General features: G+C 55.1%; 2 protein-coding genes across 2 annotated transcripts in view; one reads left to right on the forward strand and one right to left on the reverse strand.

The window, feature by feature from the left end:
• Positions 1 to 1,933: 1,933 nt before the first annotated feature.
• Positions 1,934 to 7,658, reverse strand: amd1 (adenosylmethionine decarboxylase 1). Its single transcript, XM_086143279.1, has 9 exons — positions 7,334 to 7,658; positions 4,645 to 4,731; positions 4,252 to 4,378; positions 4,070 to 4,172; positions 3,941 to 3,983; positions 3,489 to 3,633; positions 3,318 to 3,410; positions 3,087 to 3,242; positions 1,934 to 2,995 (listed from the first exon to the last, which is right to left on the reverse strand). The coding sequence occupies exons 1-9, from the start codon at positions 7,441 to 7,443 to the stop codon at positions 2,852 to 2,854; spliced, it is 1,008 nt and encodes a 335-aa protein (XP_085999405.1). The 5' UTR covers positions 7,444 to 7,658; the 3' UTR covers positions 1,934 to 2,851.
• Positions 7,659 to 8,204: 546 nt separating this feature from the next.
• cdk19 (cyclin dependent kinase 19) overlaps positions 8,205 to 22,054 on the forward strand; it is a 19,349-nt gene continuing 5,499 nt past the window's right edge. Inside the window, exons 1-4 of the mRNA XM_086143280.1 lie at positions 8,205 to 8,657; positions 9,825 to 9,900; positions 16,875 to 16,985; positions 20,097 to 20,237. Of these exons, the coding sequence (XP_085999406.1) occupies positions 8,530 to 8,657; positions 9,825 to 9,900; positions 16,875 to 16,985; positions 20,097 to 20,237 (456 nt within the window). The 5' untranslated portion in view covers positions 8,205 to 8,529. The remainder of the gene's footprint in view (positions 8,658 to 9,824; positions 9,901 to 16,874; positions 16,986 to 20,096; positions 20,238 to 22,054) is intronic.

The following is a 22,054-nucleotide window of genomic DNA, read 5'->3' on the forward strand; positions in this document are numbered from 1 at the left end:
GTTTTTAGCGTCAGGCTGTCCGCCTCCGTCAATGCCGACCTTGGACGACGAGTGCAGGGGTTCCCTGGACCTCGCTGGTCTACAGAACCTGTAAGGAACCTGGTCCATGATGTCACAGTTTCTGTTGAACCTTGGCTCCCACCTCCCTCTGACACAGGGATGTGAGGAGCCATTTCCAGAACCTTCTGAGATTGAATTCATTGCTTTGGTTTGGAGGACAGCGGCCTGGTGCCTTGTCTTGGCAAGTGGACTTGAATTTCTTCCTGGTTTGGAGTCACTTCACCAGGAGGTTCAGCAGGGGGCAGCGCGGCCCTACCAACAGCTGCCGGTGTGTGTGTGTGTGTGTGTGTGTGTGTGTGTGCTCTTTCTGTCAGTGGTAAGCTTTTGTTTTCACACTCACACTCCTCTGTCCTTGTAAGTTATATCAAAGGTGTGGAGCTCAGAACTATTTGACTTTGATTCCTGTCCCTCAAACCTTCTAGAAGCACGGCTGCAGGAGGTCCAGGACCAGTTCTGTAAGTCCAGCATGTATTTTAATAGGTGCTGTCTGGAACCATCCTGCTGAGAGGGTGCCATGTTCTCAGGTGGCTTCTCATCGTGTTCCCTCCATGTTCTCCATCTTCAGGACTGGCTGGATGATGGACGGTTAAACCCCGCCTCCCGCCAGCTGTGATTGGCTCACCCTCCCTCTCCCACGAGCAGGCAAAGGTGAATAATGTATGAATGTTTGTGACGAGGATCGACTTCCAGGCAAAAAGCGAGGCGATCAGGTTCTGGCTCCCGATCGCACCTTCGGAGATGACGGATCCCGGTCGTCCTCCGCTCTGCCGCCTCGCGGCAGCTCCGGAAGCTCAGCGAGATCAACAGATGTTTGCGGTCACGTTCTTCTGCTTTCGATTTCGGCCCGCAGATGTTCACGCACCGCCTGAAGGTCAAAGCAGCCACACGGGTTCCACAGAGAAGTATTTTATTGGAGCTTCAAGCTGGAAACACGGATATATTCAGCACATCTGGACCATCCAAAGAACAGCAAGAGAAAGAAGAACAGCAAAGTTTGTCCTCCGGTACGCCCTGTCACTCTGTCACCTGGGGGGTCTCGAGGGGGAAGCACTACAGGCCTCGGTCAGCTCAGGTCGCCCCGTACCTTCACGACATCACGCGTCCGACACGGGTGGAGGGGTTGGTCCGCAGGAAGAACTATACAAACTTTAAGTTGTTTAGTAAAAAAGTTTTATACCATCAACTGCAAAAGGTCAAGAGATCACCGTATAAAAAAAAAAAAAAAGCAACGATCTGAGTGGCCAGAGGACGGTGGGGGGGGGGGGGGTCCTGTGGCGAGAGCAGGGTTCCTGCAAGAACTTCTCCAGAACCTACTGCAAGGAAGCGCCGCATCAAAGGGCACACTTTGCCCTTGGCGCCGCCTTGCAGGAGCTTTGAAGGACCCCTGGGCTGAGACGCTCTTGGGGAAGGGGGGGGGGACTCGGACCTCCAACCAGGACCTGCTCTCTGATCCTCAGACCATCATCTAAGGTGTGTGTGTGTGTGGGGGGGGGGATGTGCAAGAAGAGTAGCAAGAGTAGCACACAGACCCACAGACGTGAAGGGAGAAACTCTACACTCAAGCGACACGGCACTAGAAGTTACATGCACCATGGTTGCATGGGACCCCCCATGTACCCCCCACATACCCCCCTGCCCCCCTCCCCCCCTCCCCGCGCCACAGATTGATCCCGACAAAGAAAAGAAAGGGGGGGTCCAATTCACCGCAAAGAAAATGTCTGGGCGCCAAAGAGCTGCTCGAATGGCAGTTTGTGCAGCGGTTGGCTGTGGAATGATCCGGGGCGGGGCTGGCGTGCTCAGACTGGGGGGGCTATTATACACCTTTATGTGTGTGTGTGTGTGTGTGTGTGTGTGTGTGTGTGTGTGTGGGGGGGGGGGGGGGGGGGGGGCAGACAGAGGGGGCTGGGGGTCAAAAAAAAAAAGCTTTGCTGGGCTAGCGCTGCTCTAAGCAGAAAAGTGTCTGATTCATTGCCCCCCCAGGAGGGCCGGCCCTGCTTGGGTCTGGGGGGGGGGGGGGGGTTGTGGGCCGCCCGCCGTGGGGAGGCGGGGCCACTTGGATTCATACATTCAGCTCTGACCCGGACCAGGACTTTCTCTGGAGGCGTGGGGGGGGCAGTTTAAACGGGCCGGTGCTACATTCAGTCAGGACCCCCCCCCCCGCCTGACCCCCCCCCCCTGTGAATGTGCTGAATGTGAGCGCAGCCCGGAAGCTTCCTATAGACAGAGCGCTGGCGGCTGCAACTATCAGGTCTTGATTCACACACAGACTTTTTCCAGGCATGTGTGTGTGTGTGTGTGTGTGTGTGTGTGTGTGTGTTGGGGGGCTGATTGTGGAGCCCAGCAAAGCGGAAGGACGACGGGGCTACGACACACTGATCCAAATAGTGCAACATCTAGAGAGCAAAGATGGCGGCGGCGCTCCGTGGGGGCGGGGCCTTACATTCGGGACGCCGTATGCAGGGTTAAAGTGCACGCCATCCGGGGGGGGGGGGAACTTGACCAATGGTGTCAAACCTGCGGGTGGAAAGCGCGGCGGCGGGCGGGCCTAGTGAGGGCGGAAGCCTTGTCTGTGGGGGATGCGGGGGGACACCTGCAGGGGGGGGCCGGCGCCGCTCGCCACTTCAAGATCACGGCAAGAGCGAGCTAAGATATGGAGGGACGGGGCGGAGCGCTCATGCAGGCGGAGCTCACGGCTACAACAAGGCAAACTACTCAAACTGGAAGGGGGGCCGGGGGAGGAAGAGGAGGAGGAGGATGGTGCTTTTTTACGCCTCTTCTTCATCCTCCACCCTCAGCTCTTCTGGTTCTGCTGGCAGTTCTTAGCGTAGCTGGTGAAGACAAAGTTGTAGTCGTTGAACTGGGCCAGCTGGCGGTCCACGCGCTTGTAGCCCTCCAGCTTCTGGGCGGAGGAGAACACGCTGCGACACTTGGAGCTCTGCGGGGAGAAGACACGGGGGTAAGCTCTCCGGCGGCGACCGCTCACCCCTAAGCCCCGCCCCCTCGGCGGGCGGGGAGGGCGGACCCACCTGGTTGACGAACAGCGTGGTCACGAACTTCCCCGGCTTGAAAACGTCCACCACCTTTCGGACCAGCTCGTCGTACGACGTCTGCGAGAGGTTGGTTTCGAAGCTGACGTAGGAGAACTCTGGCTCCGGGGTGATGTGGATGGTCCAGTAGGTTCCCTGGGAGGAGAAGATGGAGGACGTGAGGGGAGAAGATGGAGGACGTGAGGAGGAGAAGATGGAGGTAGGACTCACATCCGTCTTCATTCCATTCATTGAGTATCCACACGGGTTGAACATGGTGGCGTCGATCACAGAACCTGGTATCAGGTCACGAATTCCACTCATCTGCAAGCAGAAGGGGGGGGGGGGGGTTACCTCCTCTGACCTTTGACCCCAGCAGGGTCACCACACAGCCGCACTTACACGAGTGACATCACTTGCAGAAACACCGTCTTTCATATAGAACTGGTCCATGATGGCTGGATCGAGGTCGCTCATCAGAACTTCCAGCGTCTGGTCCGCATACTTGTTCTCCCAGAACTCCGGCAGGTCCAGGGTAAACAGGTACCTGAGGGAGGAGAACGTCAGAGACGGCCCAACGAGAAGACAAGCTCCTCACACCGTTCATCCGGTCCCGGGGGCTTGGCGGCCGAGAGGCGGGGCTTAAGCCCGACGCCGACCCCACCGTTCACCCTCTCACTGACGGACCGTCTTCAACGGACACACTACAGTTTGTGGACTGAAGATCCAGAGAACATGGAGGAACCATGAAAGGACCACCTCATCAGCCACCACAAAGGGAGTTGAACCATGAGACTGTGTGTGTGTGTGTGTGTGTGTGTGTGTGTGTGTGTGTGTGTGTGTGTGTGTCGTACCAGCAGTCAGAGTTCAAACGTCCCATGCAGTAGGCTGCACCATCTGTGGGGAGGAGGAACAGATCAGTCTCCACAACGCCAGACTGAAAGCAAAGAGGAACCTCCTCAGATGCTCTCCATGTTCCTTACTTGGGAAAATCTGGCTGAGAAAGTCCACTTCCTCCTGGAAGTTTCGATGAGGGAACTCCTGATGGGTCGGCTTCATGAAGTTCTTACGGGAGTAGAAGAAGTTCTGCGAAACCAGAGTGAGAAGGTTGAGGAGACCCGGGCAGACGTGTGTGTGTGTGTGTGTGTGTGTGAGAGAGACCGACCTCGATGGCGTCGAAGCCACAGTACTCCCTGGCGAGTTCCAGCAGAGGCACCAGTGCTTGCAGTAAGAGGGTGGTTCCACATGTCTTCAAAATGAAACGTCTCTTGGAGACAAACATGCTACTCTCACTGTGGAAGACAACACAGCAGAACATCAGCCCTCCACCTGGAGAACATGCCTCACACGCGTGCTCCCTGGACTGCAACCGGACTTCTGGATAATTCTCCACGGCCAACCCCGGGGTTCTGCTCCATCAGGGGGTCAGGGTTCCTCACCCTGAGATCCCCGGCGGACCCGGATCAGGTGCCGACCAGAAGACCGGTTCTTCCAGATATCACAATCGTCACGCTGGAAGCCCCGCCCCTCCCGTCCTGGCCCCGCCCCCTCTGCTCACCTGAGTATATAAGCTTCCTGCTTGTCAGTCTTTGTCACACTTATGATCAAACAGTGCACATTCTCCAGGAGTTTGTCCCACTCGAACCTGGAGGAGGAGAAGAGTTCAGTTACACTCAGCACATCACAATCTAAAGCAAACATCTCCTGGAACGGGTGAAGGTCCACCGGCTCCGCCACCCCGCCCCAGACCGCGATCCCGGCCTTGTTTCCAGTCACGTGGATCTGGCGGACCAGAGAACCCCCAGGGACGCCTGAATCCTGATGCAGCCCCTGATCCAACCTCTTGGTTCAGGTTCCATGGAGAAGCTGCGCTCCAGGAAGTAGACTGGCCCCGTCGCTTCGGGACCGCTCAGCTTCGGTATTTTCTGGAACCACCGTCGGCAGAAGCAGGACAGACCAGGACAGACCAGGACCCGATGGTCCCCCTGAGAAGGGCGATCTGTGGCCCACGTGTCGCAGCGAAGCCTGGGCTACGTAGCAAAGCCCGCAGACGTGACGAGGCGCACGAAGACTGTCCACGGCCACCATAGCTATCTGCTCCGTCGGGTCGCATGGCGGAGGACCGTTTCTGGAGATGCCCTCGAGCCAAACCTCCACCTCAAACACGTGGAAACTATAATCTATATGCAAATGAACATCCCTACTGGCCCTCAGAAGGTAAACAGCTCCTCCGCCCACAGGGGAGCTCCCGTTTTGTCCCACCAATCCTGGAGCTCCGCCGGGGCTTGTACGCCAGCGCCACGCGAGGTCTCCTCCTGGGACGTTCCAGGAAGGCCCGGGGTGGAGGTGGTGTCTGCTGGGTCAGCTTCCATCTCAGCGTGAAAGTGACACCAGCCGGCTATTTCTGGAGCCTGTGCCGGATCACATTCTGCTCCAGGAGAGGGTTCTCCAGGAAAGAGCGGCCGGGAGCGTCCAACATGGACACCGGAGAAGCTGAAGGAGGGGTTAGGTAACAGGACGGCTAAACTGTGAGCAGACGTAGTAGAGGTTGACCGGGTCCCACTAATTCCTCTGTCACTTTCAATGAAACTCTGGACCTGCGGCGGATAATCTTCATGTCTGCTGGGCGCTTAACGCCGGACGCGGTGCCGGCGGTGCCGGCAAGCCTTCACGCTGCGTGAGCGTGATGCCTAGGTGGGGTGGGGGGGCGACCACGGTTGGATTTACGCTGCGGCCATTTTGGAGGGCTGACACCTGGAGCTCCTCCAGCTTTTCCTGGATCTGAAACCAGCGTGGGCCTCCGTAGGTCTCCGCTCACCCCTGTCTGGCAGACGGCCATTTCACAGCTACTTTCATTTTCCTCCAACAGGCTTAAAAGCCAAAAAGGAATGCCGCGTCGCTATGCGATGGCTGCGTTTCCCTGGCAACGACAGCCGCCCCGCCAGGTTGTGACGGCCTCTGAAGAAGCGCCTCGGCCGGCGTGGTCATGTGAGCGCGCGTGGCCGTAAGGGACCCGACGGCCTTCGGGACTTATTTGGGTCCCGCCTGGGGGCAGATAGCCTGCCACCAATGGGGGAAAGCATCTGGTGGCTCTGGACCAAAGGGGACTTCCAGAAGACCAACTCTGGATGTGAGACAGGACAGCCACAGAGCGTGTGCTCGCAAGAGCCAACCATGCCTGACCGACGTCCTCATAAATCACTCAACATTCCTGGAGTTACAGCCACCTTCGCCCCACCTTCCCCTCCAGGAGCAGCCCTCGCTGCGGCGGCAGCTCCGCCGCTCCTGGGGCACCTTCTCCGGTCCGCCCCGGGCTGCAGAGGCCGCTGCACGGGGCTCGGCGGCGGAGAAGCCTCCGCCAATCAGAGCGCAGGAGGGGCGTGTCCGCGAGCCACGAGTACACGTGATCGGAAGTAGCGCAATCGTCAACACGTCCAAACTCGGCGGTTGAGGAGGGGGGGCGACCATAAAATGGGCGGGGGGGGGGGGGGTCACGCATGATAGTGCGGGGGAGTTCCACGCGTGATAGTGCGGGGGGGGGGGGGGTCGCCGTCGGACCGCGTGCGCGACCGCTGTCGGGGCGGCTGCCACATGCTCGCTGTGACGCAGGAGAAAATAGCCCGGACCGGAGAGCCTGCGGTCGCCGGAAAGCGCGACGACAACCCGGAAGTCGTGCGCAGCGTCCGTCCAAGATAGTGTGGATTGGGGGGGGGGCGCCGCGTGTTCCATTCTGACTCTCGGGAGGGGGGGGGGCACACGCATGTTTGGGGCTTCGCGTGTGCGGGGCTCGGCCCCCGGCCCCCGGGGGGGTTTAAATAAAACGGCGGCGTGTGTTCTCAGGCCCGACGCAGCGGGAACCGGGTCGCTGTCGGCTCGGGTCCCGGGCTCTCCGGCCCTCCCACTTGGTTCGTCCCGGAGGGAAAGACGTTTCCTCGGCTAATGAATGACTCAGCGCCGATCAAGGGGGAGGTGGCCATTTTCCAATGACTATGCTAGCTAGCAGACGGCGGGGCTCCGGAGCCTCGCTGGCCGGCTATGAATGAACCGGCGGCTCGCCGCCCCACCGGGACTCGTCCCCAGGGAACCGGCGTTACAACTTGTGGCTCGAAACGGAGCTCGAAAGAGAAATAACCCCCTGAGCAGCCCGACCCGGCGGCGGAGGCTAGCGAGTAGAGGCTAGACCACCGACGCGACACCTGATACGCTCGACGGACGCCCCCCTCCCTCCCGGGAAACCGGACACAAACCTTGGGATCGTCCGGAGGTCCCCGGTTCCTTTGGCCTCATCCTGCCGAGAGAACCACACCTCCAGCAGTTTCTCGGTCCCTTCAAAGAAATGTGCACCGTTCTCCTCCATCGTGAGACAACAGACACCCAACAAAAACACCGAAACGTCGCTCTCAACGCTTCCGGTTCGGGTTAATCCTTATTGGACCAGGTGTGATTTATTGAGCTTCAGTCCCGGGAACAAGCCAGGTGTTGAGATTCTCTTGAGTTACCGTCTTCCCTTTAGCAGAGAACACCGTGAGCGAGTGCTAGCTAATGTCGCCAGCCATACTGTGTATAGCAATGAATGACGATGGCGCGTCGCTTTTATAGCAAGACTGCGGAAACGACTGCCGCGAACCGGACCAATCACGTCGTAGAGACAAAGTGTGTACGCTCCGGTTGGTCCGCAGAGCTGTCCGTCACACCACGTGACATGACGTCCCCCCTCTCAGGAACTCGATGTACGTTTTAGCTCCGATTGATTTATCGGGCGATTTTAATGTCATTCACAGTTAAATAGTGTGTGTGTGTTTAACTCCGACTGCTTTACCGATTGGTTTCGAGGCAAATCATCGGGCAGGATTTAGCAAGATGCCTTTTTTCATTAATATCCTATAATTGAACTCAGGTTTGCTTTAACTTAGCAATCACACGCAGACTTTATCGTGTATATCTGCTCTATTCTGTGAGCACACGCACGTAAATGCATATATGCGTGCCCTATTTGTATCATTTTGTGAACGGACTGCGCGGTGTAGTCAAGATGGGAACAACCGGATTCGTGTTTTCATCCACATCCATCATCATGTGTTTGCACAACATGTATTTTCAACCAGCCAATGCGTGCCCTTCGTTTATTTTTTTATTTTTTTTTGAGGAACGTTGAGGAGTACGCAAAGTGCAACAAACCGCAGTGAGAAACGCGGGTTGTAGTTTTCCGCGCGCCGGCGGTGCAGTGGAGGCGGGCGGCAGCGCCAGCTCCAAAGAACTACAACTCCCAGCGCGCCGCGTGCGCCAATTAGAAACGTCAACGAACCAGTGAACATTAAGCGGAGCAGACCAAAATCCCAAACAAGGAAATGGTGGGGGAATAAACCGACCAGATTATTTAATTAATGCATGTAATAATTAATATTTTATTTTATTGTAAATTAAGACGTATTTATGGGTTAAAATGGATTACGACTTCAAAACAAAGCTGGCGGCGGAGAGGGAGAGAGTGGAGGACCTCTTCGAATATGAAGGTTGCAAAGTGGGTCGAGGCACCTACGGGCACGTTTATAAAGCCAAGCGGAAAGACGGGTAAGCGGAACCGCGGACGGGCTTCGCCGTCGAGTGGCGGCCGCGGACCGGCGGCACCGGGGCGGCGGATCGGCGGCGAAGCCCGTCTCTCTCATGTTTTTGTTTTCATGTAAACGCACTCAGTCACTCAGCAGCGACCCCCCCCCCCCCCCACCGACACCGCCGCCGCCGCCGCCGCCGCACCCCCCGCCCCTCCTCCGGCCCCTCCACCCCCCAAACACACACACACACACCTCCGCTTGTTTATCCCTTTTTGCACCTTTTATTTATTTATTGCTGCAACTCTTCCGCTCTCCGCTCCCCGGCGGTTTGAACGGCCGGAAGTCGCGGCGGCGCCGTTTCGCGCGATACTTGGCGTCCCGCGCGTGATCTCGGAGGACAGGCGTCCAAAAGTGCGCGGCACAACTTTTTTTTTTTTTTGCTTCCTCCTCCCACACACACACACACACTAGAGGTGCGCCTCTTGACGCCACTTCCGGCGTGGAACGGCTCCGTGAATCCCGGGACCTTCACCTGAAGGTGTGGATGAGGACCCTCCTCATCCACACGGCTTCACCAAGGAACCCTCTCAAAAAGTCCATCTGCAAAAAAAATGTAATGCTGAGAAAAAAAGCAGGAAGTCCAGGGTTTTGGAGAGGATTTGGAAATGCAGGTGGGATCTTCACACCTGGACCCGGATGGTTCGGTCAGGTCCAGACCTGGATCCCGTCCTCCTGACCGAGGTCCAGGTTCTGGTCCAGGATCACCACCGGGCCAGAAGACGGCTCTCATTTTGTATAGGAAGTGGAAAGGTCAGGCATGGAAGGTCCCAGCGTGGCCCCGCATGCAGCTGGAGGTCTCCTGGTCCTGACCTGGGGCTGAGGGTGGATCTAGGTTCTCCTGCCTGACACCGCACCAACACACGTTGGCGATCCGTCCGATCTGTTGACGGGTGTTCTCCTGAACCGGACCAGCCGGGCAGCCGGATCAGATTGGTGCAGGGGGGCTGTAGTTTGAATCCAGCTCCTCTAGGATGAGGGGTTCTGGAGGCGGGTCACGGTGATCCACCATCCAGTACCTCCCCAGCCAAACCCCAGAGCTGGCGGGTGGAGGCCTGATGTCCTGATGTCCTGATGTCCTGATGTCCTGATGTCCTGATGTCCTGCTGCTCTGTGTCTCCCCCTGCAGGCTGGACCAGAAGGAGTACGCGCTGAAGCAGATCGAAGGCACCGGAATCTCCATGTCGGCCTGCAGGGAGATCGCAGTGAGTCCTGCCGCCGCCGCCGCCGCCTGTCTTCGATGGCTTTCTCTGCGAGCGAGCAGAAGGTGAAGCTCATCTGGCATCGGAGGTTCTCCAGGAGAACGACCTCACCGCTGCTTCAGACTCCACTCTTATCTAGGAGGACCTCCTGCTGCTGCTGGGTGGGAGCGGGAGGGGGAGGGAGAACTTCAGGAGAAGATGTTTGTGTGACTTTGAGTCACATTATCTTCCAAGCAGGGGTTCGGGGGGCTCTGTGCTCCTCAGAGATGCTTATCGTTGCTGGAAACAATAGTTTGTCAGAAGGTCCTAACTGGGGCGGGACTAGTTGGCTAGTTGTCCCTCCCTCCCTGGAGGCGTCATGTTTGAGTGTCAGCCGCGGCGTCAGCGGACCCACGGACAGGTGGCTGCGGGTGGCGTGAAGGTCCGGCGTGGAGCTGCGGCTCCGGGGTGGAGGCGCCGATGGCCTTGAGGATGTCGGCCTCCAAGGTCACACGATGGTTGCGTAAGTCACATGTTGTGCATGAAGGCATGTCAGCTCAGATACAGAAGGAATGTTGACCATCTGGAGGACCCAGGAACCAGCAGCCTCTTACACAACATCTCATGCTCTCCTGCCTGTGTGTGTGTGTGTGTGTGTGTGTGTGTGTGTGTGTGTGTGTCTACAGCACTGTGCAAACACTCTCTGCAGACCTGCAGCAGATGGGCTGGAGGCTCACTGCAGCTTCAGATGGACATTCAACCACTGACCTTTAGTCCTGGAGCCCCAGAGCAGTGGAGAGGTACTAGAACAGGAACAGTACTGGGACAGGAACAGTACTGGGACAGGAACAGTACTGGAACAGGAACAGTACTGGAACAGGAACAGTACTGGAACAGGAACAGTACTGGGACAGGAACAGTACTGGGACAGGAACAGTACTGGAACAGGAACAGTACTGGGACAGTACTGCAACAGTACTGTTCCAGCAGCAGGAGTATGACGGAGTACAGTACAACCAGAAGTACAGTAGTAGTTGTTGTGATCATGATGTAGTATAGTAGTATAGTATAGTAGTATGAGTAGTCGTAGAAATACCATACTACTTGTAGAAATACCTTGGTAGTTGTTGCTGCGGTCATACTATAGTAGTTGTATGGTAGTCGTGTAGTACAGGTATTAGAAGTACAGTAGTGGTTGTTGTGTTAGAAGTATAGCACGAGTAATAGAATATTGTACTCGTTGTACTAATTCTTATAGTAGTGTGGTAGTGGTATCTTGCTCTTAGAAGTATTGTAGCAGTGTGTTAGTGTGTGAAGTAGAAGTGTGTTAAAGTATAGTGGTCGTGGGGAAGAACGGTAGTTGTTTAGTACTAGTAGTTGGAGTATATCTGCACTGTGGTGTAAGTAGATGTTCAAGAGTGATAGAAGTCCAGTACCAGTCGTAGTATAGTAGTATTATGGTAGTTGTAAAGTGGTAGAAGAAGTACGGTCAGAGTAGAAGTGTAGTAACTGTCATACAACTCCTGCCTGGGTTTTCTCTCAATGTTCTGTCCATGTTCTCTACACTGGGTTCTGTCCATGTTCTCCATGCTGGGTTCTGTCCATGTTCTCCATGCTGGGTTCTGTCCATGTTCTCCATGCTGGGTTCTGTCCATGGGCCTTGAGTAGGGTGAGGGTTGTAGGTGATGAACAGCTGAACGATGAACGAGTGACATCCTGCTTCAGGCAGATGAACAGAAAGCGGTGAGCTGGTATCTATAGGCCTTTGCCCTGCAGAGCCCCTGCTGGCAGACAGAGGTACTGCAGGCGCTCACAGACCTCAGTAATAACAGTTTAATTAGTCATACCAGAGTACTAACGAATACTAACGGAGTACTAACGAAACTGTTATAACGGTCACACCACCAAAGTACAGTTTATAATAGTGTAATTACATGGTGGGGTCCCGGTCGGGTCCAGGTCGGGTCCAGGTCGGGTCCAGGTGGGGTCCAGGTGGGGTCCAGGTGGGGTCCAGGTGGGGTCCCCCACCCTGACACCCTGCCGGCCCTCAGCACAATGGAGGCTCTGTGTGTCCCGTCCTGGCGGCGCTGGCCGTGCAGGACCCGTTCCCCTGCGGCGGAGGAGGTGCTGCTGGAGGTGTTCCCCTGTGGAGGAGGAGGTGCTGCAGGACCCGTTCCCCTGTGGAGGAGGAGGTGCTGCTGGAGGTGTTCCCCTGTGGAGGAGGAGGTGCTGCAGGACCCGTTCCCCTGTGGAGGAGGAGGTGCTGCTGGAGGTGTTCCCCTGCGGCGGTCTCGTACTACCATGGATTAAAAACAGGCGTGGCGAAGCCCCGCCTCTGTACCGGCTCCTGCCGAGGAACAGGATCTTTTGGTTCCTGGTTCTGACCCTCTTCGGTGGTCCGCTGAGCTCTCTGTGGAGACGACCCATGTTCTCCGCAGTTGGATGATTGACAGCCCGCTCGTCCGGGTTAAGCCCCGCCCCTCAGCTCTGTGCTAGCTTGGTTTGCCCGCCCGCCCCAGGAGCTACGTTAGCTTTTACACATGATGGATGAATGAATAGCGATGATATACGCTAGAGAAGTGCAATAGAAGGCCGGCGTCATCAGAACTCCTCGCCGGTCGCTGAACGCACCGTTCTGTCACGCCATCCGATGAGCTTCAGAGGGTGTCCCTCAGGGTTCTGCTCTGGTGACCCTGAAGTTCTACTCATGTGCCGATTCTGCCATCGTGTTCTTGTTAACATCATTTGGCTGGGCGTTTGGATCGACTCTTAACCGAGGTGGCCTAACAATTAACACTTAACACCATTCATTGTGCTAAGCTAACTAGCGTAGAATTGTTTGGGTGGTCTTGTTTTGTCTTCTCTAATTTCCTGGAACTTCTTTTCTGTTCCTATTCTCTTTGTCAAGTTGTCTCCGGCTCATGCTTGGGTTGCCCCTCCAGAGGCCCGGTTGCCGGGGATCCACTCGGCCGGCCGGCGGTCCACCGGCGTTTATGGTCTCAGCTGGTGTTTGGCTAAGATTGGGTTGCCGGGGTGAATCCTCGGGGGGGCAGCTGCAGGTTTGCGTTTCTGGTCGACTGCATTGGGATGAAATGCGACCCCTCCGCCGCCGCCCGGCCAGTTCCAGGCTCTGGCCTCACCGCTAACTGACGGCCTGCGGGGAGAGGAGGCCGTCAGCCGGCCGCTCGCCGTGGTGGGAATTCTCCCGGTGGCCCAAAGCGGTACGTGCAGGGGTGGTGAGGATCACCGGGCCTGTAGAAGCTCTTCCCTGAGAGACGTCACGCCCCTTTCTAACCCTGGAAGAGATCCAGGATCCATGAAACCCCCCGGACCTCCTGGTTCCACTGCTTTGGTTTGATGTTACTTTATGGTTCCCACAACTCTGCGTGTCTCCATGGTTCTCAGAAATCTTGTGTGTTTGTGAGTGTGTGTGTGTGTGTGTGTGTGTGTGTGTGTGTGTGTGTGTCAGGGGGGGGTTCAGCTTCACCCACGTAAACAACATCAGATGGTTTGGTTGAAGTGGTTCTCTGCTGTTCTGTGATGGACGTTCAACCGCATCTAAGATGTTTGGGTTCAAGCTGTTCCTGGGCTTGTTTTCCTTCCTTTTCCTTTTCTGTCCGTTGTTTTTCTTTCCAGAGGAGTTTGCAGACTGACGGACAGACTGACTCACCGACCCGACTCGCTGGCTGACTGTCTCACTGACTGACTCACTGACTCGTTCACCGATGGACCGAGTGACTCGCACGCCGATTCAACGACTCATCAAGACTGACTCGCTGACCAACCGAATGACTCTTTGACAGATTTGCCAGCTCACTTAGTGACTCACTGACCGATTCACCGACGAGACACAATCATTGAATGACTCACTGCCACTGACTCCTTGACAGGTGAACGGACTGACCGACTCACTGATGGACGGATCGTCCGACTCGCTGAAAGACTGACTCGCGGACAGATTCGTTGATGGACAAACCGACTGACCGACCCACTCACCGACCGTTTCAACGACTCACCGACGCACTGATTCATTGACGGACCGATTCCCTGTCGGACAGATTAACTGGCTCGCTTAGTGACTCACCGACCGACTCATCGACTCACAGTTGGAGCGACTGCGCCAGGTGTCGGCTCTGAGCTCGGCCTCTTTCGAGTGGATCTCGCGGTGATACAGCGTTCTCCCTCCCAGCCTGTGGTAAAAACATCACCTATTTTTCCCCGGAAAGGAGCAGCTCCGCCTCTCCTGCGGGCCGACCTTCAGGATGTGTGCCAATGGTCGGCGCAGGAAAGTAGCCTAGGAGGCGCCGCCAAAACATTAATAACACAATCAGAACCCTTTGACGACTCCTCGTCACGTTTAGAAGAAGTCCTGGCCCGTCCAAGACGGGTTCCACAGCAGACGCCTCGCTCGTTCAGAGCACGCTTACCACACCTTCATGACACCTGCGAGGATCTCCAGATGCAGAGAAGAAAGTGACATCAGTGAAGAGGACTGAGGCGGCAGAGGACTGAGGAAGGGGTGGGTGTTCTGAAGACCCTGGTCTCCATGGTGGCGACTGGTGTCGTCCACTCAGACCCTGGAGGCCTCTGAGTCTGGGGGCTAGAACTCCACGACGAAGACCCGTATTTGGGTTCTGATGGACTCGGCGATGGCGGAGGTCCTCAACAGGAGGCGCGTCTGAGCCGGTGTAACGACGCCGTCGTGAAGGAAAGTCGCCCCGCCGCGTTCCTCGGGTTCTCCGAAGCGCTGTGGCGGGTTCCCCGAGGCCACGCTCACTCATGTCGGTCTGAATACTTTAGGCTTCAGTCATTTGTGGACTGAGGAACGTTCCATCGTGCAGGAACACGCCTCAGTCTCCAGCTTCTACATTTGGACGGCCCTCGAGTTACAAGCCGGCTCTCCTGCATTTCATGTCGGCGTGGAATGTTCCCGCCTTCACATGTTCACATGTTCTCCTGTTCCGAGTGGACGAGCGGGCGATCGACCCGTCCCGGTTAAGCCCCGCCCCCTTTCGAAAACAGAGATTTGTTCCTTTTCTCTGAACTAGTATTGCAAGTAACTAGTATTCTCTGAACTAGTATTTTCATTGTAAGAGTACTTGAAGTACCGCAGTACTGCCCTCCGTGGTCCTGCTTCTTCTAGGTCCTGCTCAGGGTGTTGGGGCTCCACTGCTCTCCGGGAGAACATAGGAGACCGGATGGTGCAGGAGGTTCCACAGCCCGGTTCCAGGGGGCCACGATGGTTGGGATCCCGACCCCTTCGGAACGGACGAGGTATTTCCCGTCCCTGAACGCAGCGCCGCACCACGGCGTCCAAGGAGGACTCGCGGCCGCAATTCCTCCGTCAGCGCCGGCCAGGTCTCCTCTCTGGACCCAAAACAAGAAACAAGGCAAGCAGATCTTTCCAGCTCGTCTGGACACCAGACCTCCTCCTCCACTCCGCTGGGCTTGGATGAAAAGTACTTTGTCATCAACTGAGCGGAGCTGCATTTTGTCAATGTTTACTCATCTTGATCCAGATGAACATCTTCATCCTCTCCTGGGCTTGTCTGGCGATGAGGAGGCTTCACTCCAGATGACAAAGTTCCCAGAAACAAAGCAAGTTCTGTGAAAGTGAGATCTGAAGGGAGTAGCGAAGCTGTCTGAGGGAACCGCTTTCAGGAAGGGACCAGAAACAGTGGTGTGTCCTGGAGAAGAGATCTTCTCTGGCAGGCTGGCGGGACTCTGTTTTTGTAAGACAAAGAAATGCATCCAGAACCATGGTCCATCAACATCTGACCTGGGAGTCCTGCTGAACCCGAAGGAGAGATCCAAGGCTCGGACGTACGGAAGGACACACCTTCACGGGGACAGTAGACATGTCCTCAGATGCTCGGATCATCAGAAGGTGTTCTCCGAACAGGAACGCCTGTTGGTGGATTCTCTTGAAAGCAGAGCCGACCCCATGTTACCGGGGGGCTCAGGGGTCCTCCAGAGGCCCCGAGTGGGTTCATGACTTATTAGAAGGTCAAAACAGAAGAGCACCGTGATCCCGGTGTCCACTTTAACGTTCCTCTGATCACCTTCGGCGTCCCACCGGTTGAAGAACCGGTCCAGTATGTTTGCAGGGACCGGACACCAGTTCTCCCAGCGTGGGCCCTCCAGGTTCTCCTGTTTGGGTTTTCTCCAGGTCATTAGTTCGTCTCCAACTCCAAAATGTCCCCGGGTGTGAATGAGTGGGTGCCTGGTGGGATGATTGACAGTTGACCCAGATCCGGGTTAAGCCCCGCCTCCAGCCCCAATGACACCTCATGAACTGTCGCTTCCTGTCTGAAGACCGGGAGTCCAGATGAAAGTGTGGCTGGTTGATGTAGAACCTGATGGAGCGCCTTGAATGGACCCTGGTTTTGAGATGTTTCCGACTGGAGATCCTCCAAACCGTGGAGGAGTGAAAGAAAAAGCAGCTACCAAACTCTTGTATGTCCTTGAGAAACATCTCCGGTCCTGCGTAGAGCCAGAGCTGTATTTGTTTGCCAGGTTGCCGGATTGCGGGCGCTGAACGGGGGGGCGACGGGCCTCACTCGAGGCCAGAAGTCAGAGTAGAACCTGCTTCTATAAAAAGAGCCCTGGTTTATTTCTGGCGGTGGCTCTTGGTGCTCTGGAGGCCTGTTCTGGTTCTCCTCTGCGAGGCTCCGGAGGGTGAAATGTGATTTTTCTGGCAGCAGCTCTATGAAATAGTTGAGTCTGTTGCTCTGGCCGAAGCCCCGGGGGAAGCGTTATCTCCATACCATCCATTAATTTGACGTCAGCCGTAATTTTAGCCGCCGGCCCCCGGCGACCGCCCCGCAGGAACTGTCCCTTTGCAGTTTATCTGTGAAGTGATGCCAGTCGCCGCCACCGCGCCCCACGAGGGCTCGCTTTCCAGAAGAAACGAAGGTCGACCATCCGGTCTCGGGTCGCTGGTATAAAGCTGAACTCTGACCCCGGATGTTTCACGCCTCGCGCTTTGTGTCTTGCAGCTTCTGCGGGAGCTGAAGCACCCGAACGTGATCGCCCTGCAGAAGGTCTTCCTGTCCCACAGCGACCGGAAGGTCTGGCTCCTCTTCGATTACGCGGAACACGACCTCTGGGTGAGTCGGGCGCCGAGGGAACCCGCTCGCGCTCGGGCGTGAAGGAGAACTTTGATTCGGCCGGTCACGTTCCTCAATACTTGTATGCTCGGAATGCTCAGTGGTACCGTGAGCGGCTCAGAGATCCTCGGAGCCGTCGGACAACAACCTTCACCTCGGAAGGCTGTGCACTTACGGCACAGAAGTTCTGCAGAACTAGTAGTAGCAGCAGGAGTTGTAGCGGTAATGGCAGTAGCAGTAGCAGTAGCAGTTGTAGTAGAGTAGTAGTAGTAGTAGTAGTAGTATTAGTAGTAGTAGTAGTAGTAGAAGTAGTAGTAGCAGTAGTAGTATTAGTAGCTGTAGTAGTAGTAATAGTATTAGTAGTAGTAGTAGTAGTGGTAGTAGTAGTAGTGGTAGTGGTAATAGTAGTAGTGGTAGTAGTAGTAGTAGTAGTGGTAGTAGTAGTATTAGTAGAAGTAGTAGTAGCAGTAGTGGTAGTAGTAGTAGTAGTAGTAGTAGTAGAAGTAGTAGTAGCAGTAGTGGTAGTGGTAGTAGTAGTAGTGGTAGTAGTAGTAGTAGTAGTAGTATTAGTAGTAGTAGTATTATTAGTATTAGTAGTAGTAGTAGTAGTGGTATTAGTAGTAGTAGTAGTAGTGGTAGTAGTAGTAGTAGTATTAGTAGTATTAGTGGTAGTAGTAGTAGTAGAAGTAGTAGTAGTAGTAGTGGTAGTAGTAGTAGTAGTAGTATTAGTAGTAGTAGTAGTAGTAGTGGTAGTAGTAGTAGTAGAAGTAGTAGTAGTAGTGGTAGTAGTAGTAGTAGTAGTGGTAGTAGTAGTATTAGTAGTAGTAGTAGTAGTAGTAGAAGTAGTAGTAGTAGTAGTGGTAGTAGTAGTAGTAGTAGTAGTAGTAGTAGTAGTGGTAGTAGTAGTAGTATTAGTAGTAGTAGTAGTAGTAGTAGTTGTTGTAGTGGTAGTAGTAGTATTAGTAGAAGTAGTAGTAGTATTAGTAGTAGTAGTAGTGGTAGTAGTAGTAGTAGTAGTATTAGTAGTAGTAGTAGTAGTAGTAGAAGTAGTAGTGGTAGTAGTAGTAGTGGTAGTAGTAGTATTAGTAGTAGTGGTAGTAGTAGTAGTAGTAGTAGTAGTAGTAATAGTATTAGTAGTAGTAGTAGAAGTAGTAGTAGTCGTGGGAGTAGCATCAATAACAGTAGTAGTAGTAGTAGCAGTAGTAGTAGTAGTAGTACTTCCTCGGTGCTGATCCTGCTCAGGCAGTGTACTGCAGGGCTGCTGGGCTTCAGTCTAGTGTAGTAGTAGTAGTAGTAGAGTAGTAGTAGCAGTAGTAGTAGTAGTAGTAGCAGTAGCAGTAGTAGTAGTAGTAGTAGTACTTCCTCGGTGCTGATCCTGCTCAGGCAGTGTACTGCAGGGCTGCTGGGCTTCAGTCTAGTGTAGTAGTAGTAGTAGAGTAGTAGTAGCAGTAGTAGTAGTAGAGTAGCAGTAGCAGTAGTAGTAGTAGTAGTACTTCCTCGGTGCTGATCCTGCTCAGGCAGTGTACTGCAGGGCTGCTGGGCTTCAGTCTAGTGTAGTAGTAGAAGTAGAGTAGTAGTAGCAGTAGTAGTAGTAGTAGAGTAGTAGTAGCAGTAGTAGTAGTAGTAGTACTTCCTCGGTGCTGATCCTGCTCAGGCAGTGTACTGCAGGGCTGCTGGGCTTCAGTCTAGTGTAGTAGTAGTAGTAGTAGTAGTAGTAGCAGTAGCAGTAGTAGTAGTAGTAGTAGTAGTAGTAGCAGTAGCAGTAGCAGTAGTAGTAGTACTTCCTCGGTGCTGATCCTGCTCAGGCAGTGTACTGCAGGGCTGCTGGGCTTCAGTCTAGTGTAGTAGTAGTAGTAGAGTAGTAGTAGCAGTAGTAGTAGTAGTAGTAGCAGTAGCAGTAGTAGTAGTAGTAGTACTTCCTCGGTGCTGATCCTGCTCAGGCAGTGGACTGCAGGGCTGCTGGGCTTCAGTCTAGTGTAGTAGTAGTAGTAGAGTAGTAGTAGCAGTAGTAGTAGTAGTAGTAGTAGCAGTAGCAGTAGTAGTAGTAGTAGTACTTCCTCGGTGCTGATCCTGCTCAGGCAGTGTACTGCAGGGCTGCTGGGCTTCAGTCTAGTGTAGTAGTAGTAGTAGAGTAGTAGTAGCAGTAGTAGTAGTAGTAGTAGTAGCAGTAGCAGTAGTAGTAGTAGTAGTACTTCCTCGGTGCTGATCCTGCTCAGGCAGTGTACTGCAGGGCTGCTGGGCTTCAGTCTAGTGTAGTAGTAGTAGTAGAGTAGTAGTAGCAGTAGTAGTAGTAGTAGTAGTAGCAGTAGCAGTAGTAGTAGTAGTAGTACTTCCTCGGTGCTGATCCTGCTCAGGCAGTGTACTGCAGGGCTGCTGGGCTTCAGTCTAGTGTAGTAGTAGTAGTAGAGTAGTAGTAGCAGTAGTAGTAGTAGTAGTACTTCCTCGGTGCTGATCCTGCTCAGGCAGTGTACTGCAGGGCTGCTGGGCTTCAGTCTAGTGTAGTAGTAGTAGTAGAGTAGTAGTAGCAGTAGTAGTAGTAGTAGTAGTAGCAGTAGCAGTAGTAGTAGTAGTAGTACTTCCTCGGTGCTGATCCTGCTCAGGCAGTGTACTGCAGGGCTGCTGGGCTTCAGTCTAGTGTAGTAGTAGTAGTAGAGTAGTAGTAGCAGTAGTAGTAGTAGTAGTACTTCCTCGCTGCTGATCCTGCTCAGGCAGTGTACTGCAGGGCTGCTGGGCTTCAGTCTAGTGTAGTAGACCAGAGTAAGAGGCGTTGGTTGTTCCTCTCCAGAAGCAGAGGGTTCTGAGGAGCAAACCCACCTTCTCACCTCCAAGGTATATTTGAACAAATGGAGACGGAGGTTTTTTGTGGAAGTGAGCGTTTTGGAAAAGGATTAGCCTTCCTGTGAAGGCAGCGTCTCTTCGGCGCCGACGGGAACAAAGCGAAGGTTCTCCGCCGTCGGCGTCGCGCCTCCAGTCGAGTAAACGCTAACTTGGCTCCTCGAAGACGCCTCCCTCGGGTCGGAGGTCGTCCTCCTGCCCGGAGAGCCGAGGGTGAAACGTCCGGAAGAAACCCCAGCCGGTCGGTGGTTGAACAGCCGTCTCCTCTCCTCGCAGCACATCATCAAGTTCCACCGAGCCTCCAAGGCCAACAAGAAGCCCATGCAGCTTCCCCGCGGGATGGTGAAGTCGCTCCTGTATCAGATCCTGGACGGGATCCACTACCTCCACGCCAACTGGGTTCTCCATAGAGATCTGGTGAGTGGCTCCTCTTTCTGCCTTCATTGATTCATTCCTTCATCCACTCTTGGCCTCCACTGGGCCGAGGGGCGGCTCTGCTGTCAATCGCAGACGTCCAACGCCCCTGAGGACATTTTGATCTTCAGTGAACCTTCAGACTGTCTTTGAGCTCTGGAGGAACTATGGAGAACCTGGTCAGAACAAACAGAGGTCACACCCTTCCTGCCGTGAGGTGACCTCCGACCAGGAGGCCTTTCAGGAGCTGGTCTGCCTGTTGAACACCTTTCTCTGCACCGGGAGGTGAAGATTCATGCCGACATTAGAAGGAGAGCCCTGGCAGGAGATCCAGGAGGAACCCCAGGAAGGTGAACGCTGAGAGATCTTGGTCGCAGAGCATGGAGACGGGGGACTGCACAGGGGACCCCTCTGCTCAGCCTGGAGAGGCTTTGGTCCATGTTCTCCAGGCTGAGTCCAGGCGTGTTCCTCAGCCCCGGGCCTCCTCCTCGCCCCTCCAGCGTTGTCCTGGTCCCTCCTGTTGTTCCTGTCTGTTCTGAAGAAAACAACCTTCGGCCGCTGACGACGTCACCGTTGACATTTCAACACCTGGAGCTGCAGCGTTAGCACCTGAAAGCCGCTCAGAAGACAGGCCACCACCCTGAAGGATCTGTGAAGAGCCTCCTTTACTTCCCGAGTCCACCTTCTCAGCTGGTTGCGCACGACCTGCTCACCAGGAGGGAGCGGTCGGACCGGAAAGACTGTCCGACCCGGAGCTCCTTCCCTCGGGCAAAGCCCCGCCCAGCCCTCGGTGCTCCTCAAACTGAAGGAACCTTCTGTCATCGGGAGCTCCTCCTCTGGAGGAGCAGCTTTTTCTTCATCACCTTTGATCACACTGTCGACATTCTCAGGCGTCAGCAGCCTCCTCGGTACCTGCAGAGCCTGCAGAACATCCTGTTCCTGAGGATCTGCCCCCGCGGCTGTCTGCCAATCAAGCTCCAACCGGAGCTTCGACCGACCGGTTAGCGGTTGCTAACGCCGTCCCCTCGGGCCTGAGCCTGGTGTTTACCTGGGTTCAGGTGCAGCTCTTGTTTGAAGGGGGTTTCCCTGCCGCAGGGGTTGCTTGATGGTTGTGATGGTCGCAGCCAAAGAGACTTCCGGTGGAGATGCGGGGCTTCACCCATGACCTCCGAGCTTCATACCAGACTGGGACCAGGAGGTCCTGCCCTCTTATCCACACCTCAAACCTGTGTGTCTCCTGATTTCTCCAGCGTGCACATGAGTGCACCGGCAGGTTCTCAGAGGCTTGAACGTCGGCAGCCGTCAGCTCCTCCGGCTAATGTGCGGAGGCGGGCCGTCAATCATCTGCACCTGCGGTCCGTGGACCTTCTGAGAAAAGTGGAGAACCCAGGCAGATGATTGATGGAAGAAATTGTTTGTTCTTTCCTGCTTCCTCAGCCGGGGGGGTTCCTGCTTCTCAAGGTTGGAGGTCGGAACTCCCGGTTCCGTGTTTTCATGCCTTCAATCTGCAGGGAAACAGACGCCGAGGAAGCCCCGTGATGTTTTGGTCCGAACATCTGGCGAGGACCGGCCCCGGTCCAGGTTAAGCCCCGCCCCCTCCGATGGGGTTCTTCTGGTCATTGTTCTCTGAACCCCGGCGTGGCCTCCACTTTCATCCTGCCGTCTCCTGAGCACGACCCCCTCCGAGCGCTTCGGTCCTCGCGGACCCACAGGTGATGATCTTCTGGGAGATCCCCGGAGAGGACCGGGGCTGGTCCATAGGGTTCAGAAGGTCCAGAGGGTTCAGAAGGTTCAGAGGATTCAGAAGGTCAGGCGCCGCC

The sequence above is a fragment of the Fistularia commersonii genome, chromosome 36 (assembly GCF_037954325.1).
Source record: "Fistularia commersonii isolate RoL2024-O1a breed Wild chromosome 36, RoL_Fcom_v1.0, whole genome shotgun sequence".
Taxonomy (NCBI): Eukaryota; Metazoa; Chordata; class Actinopteri; order Syngnathiformes; family Fistulariidae; genus Fistularia; species Fistularia commersonii.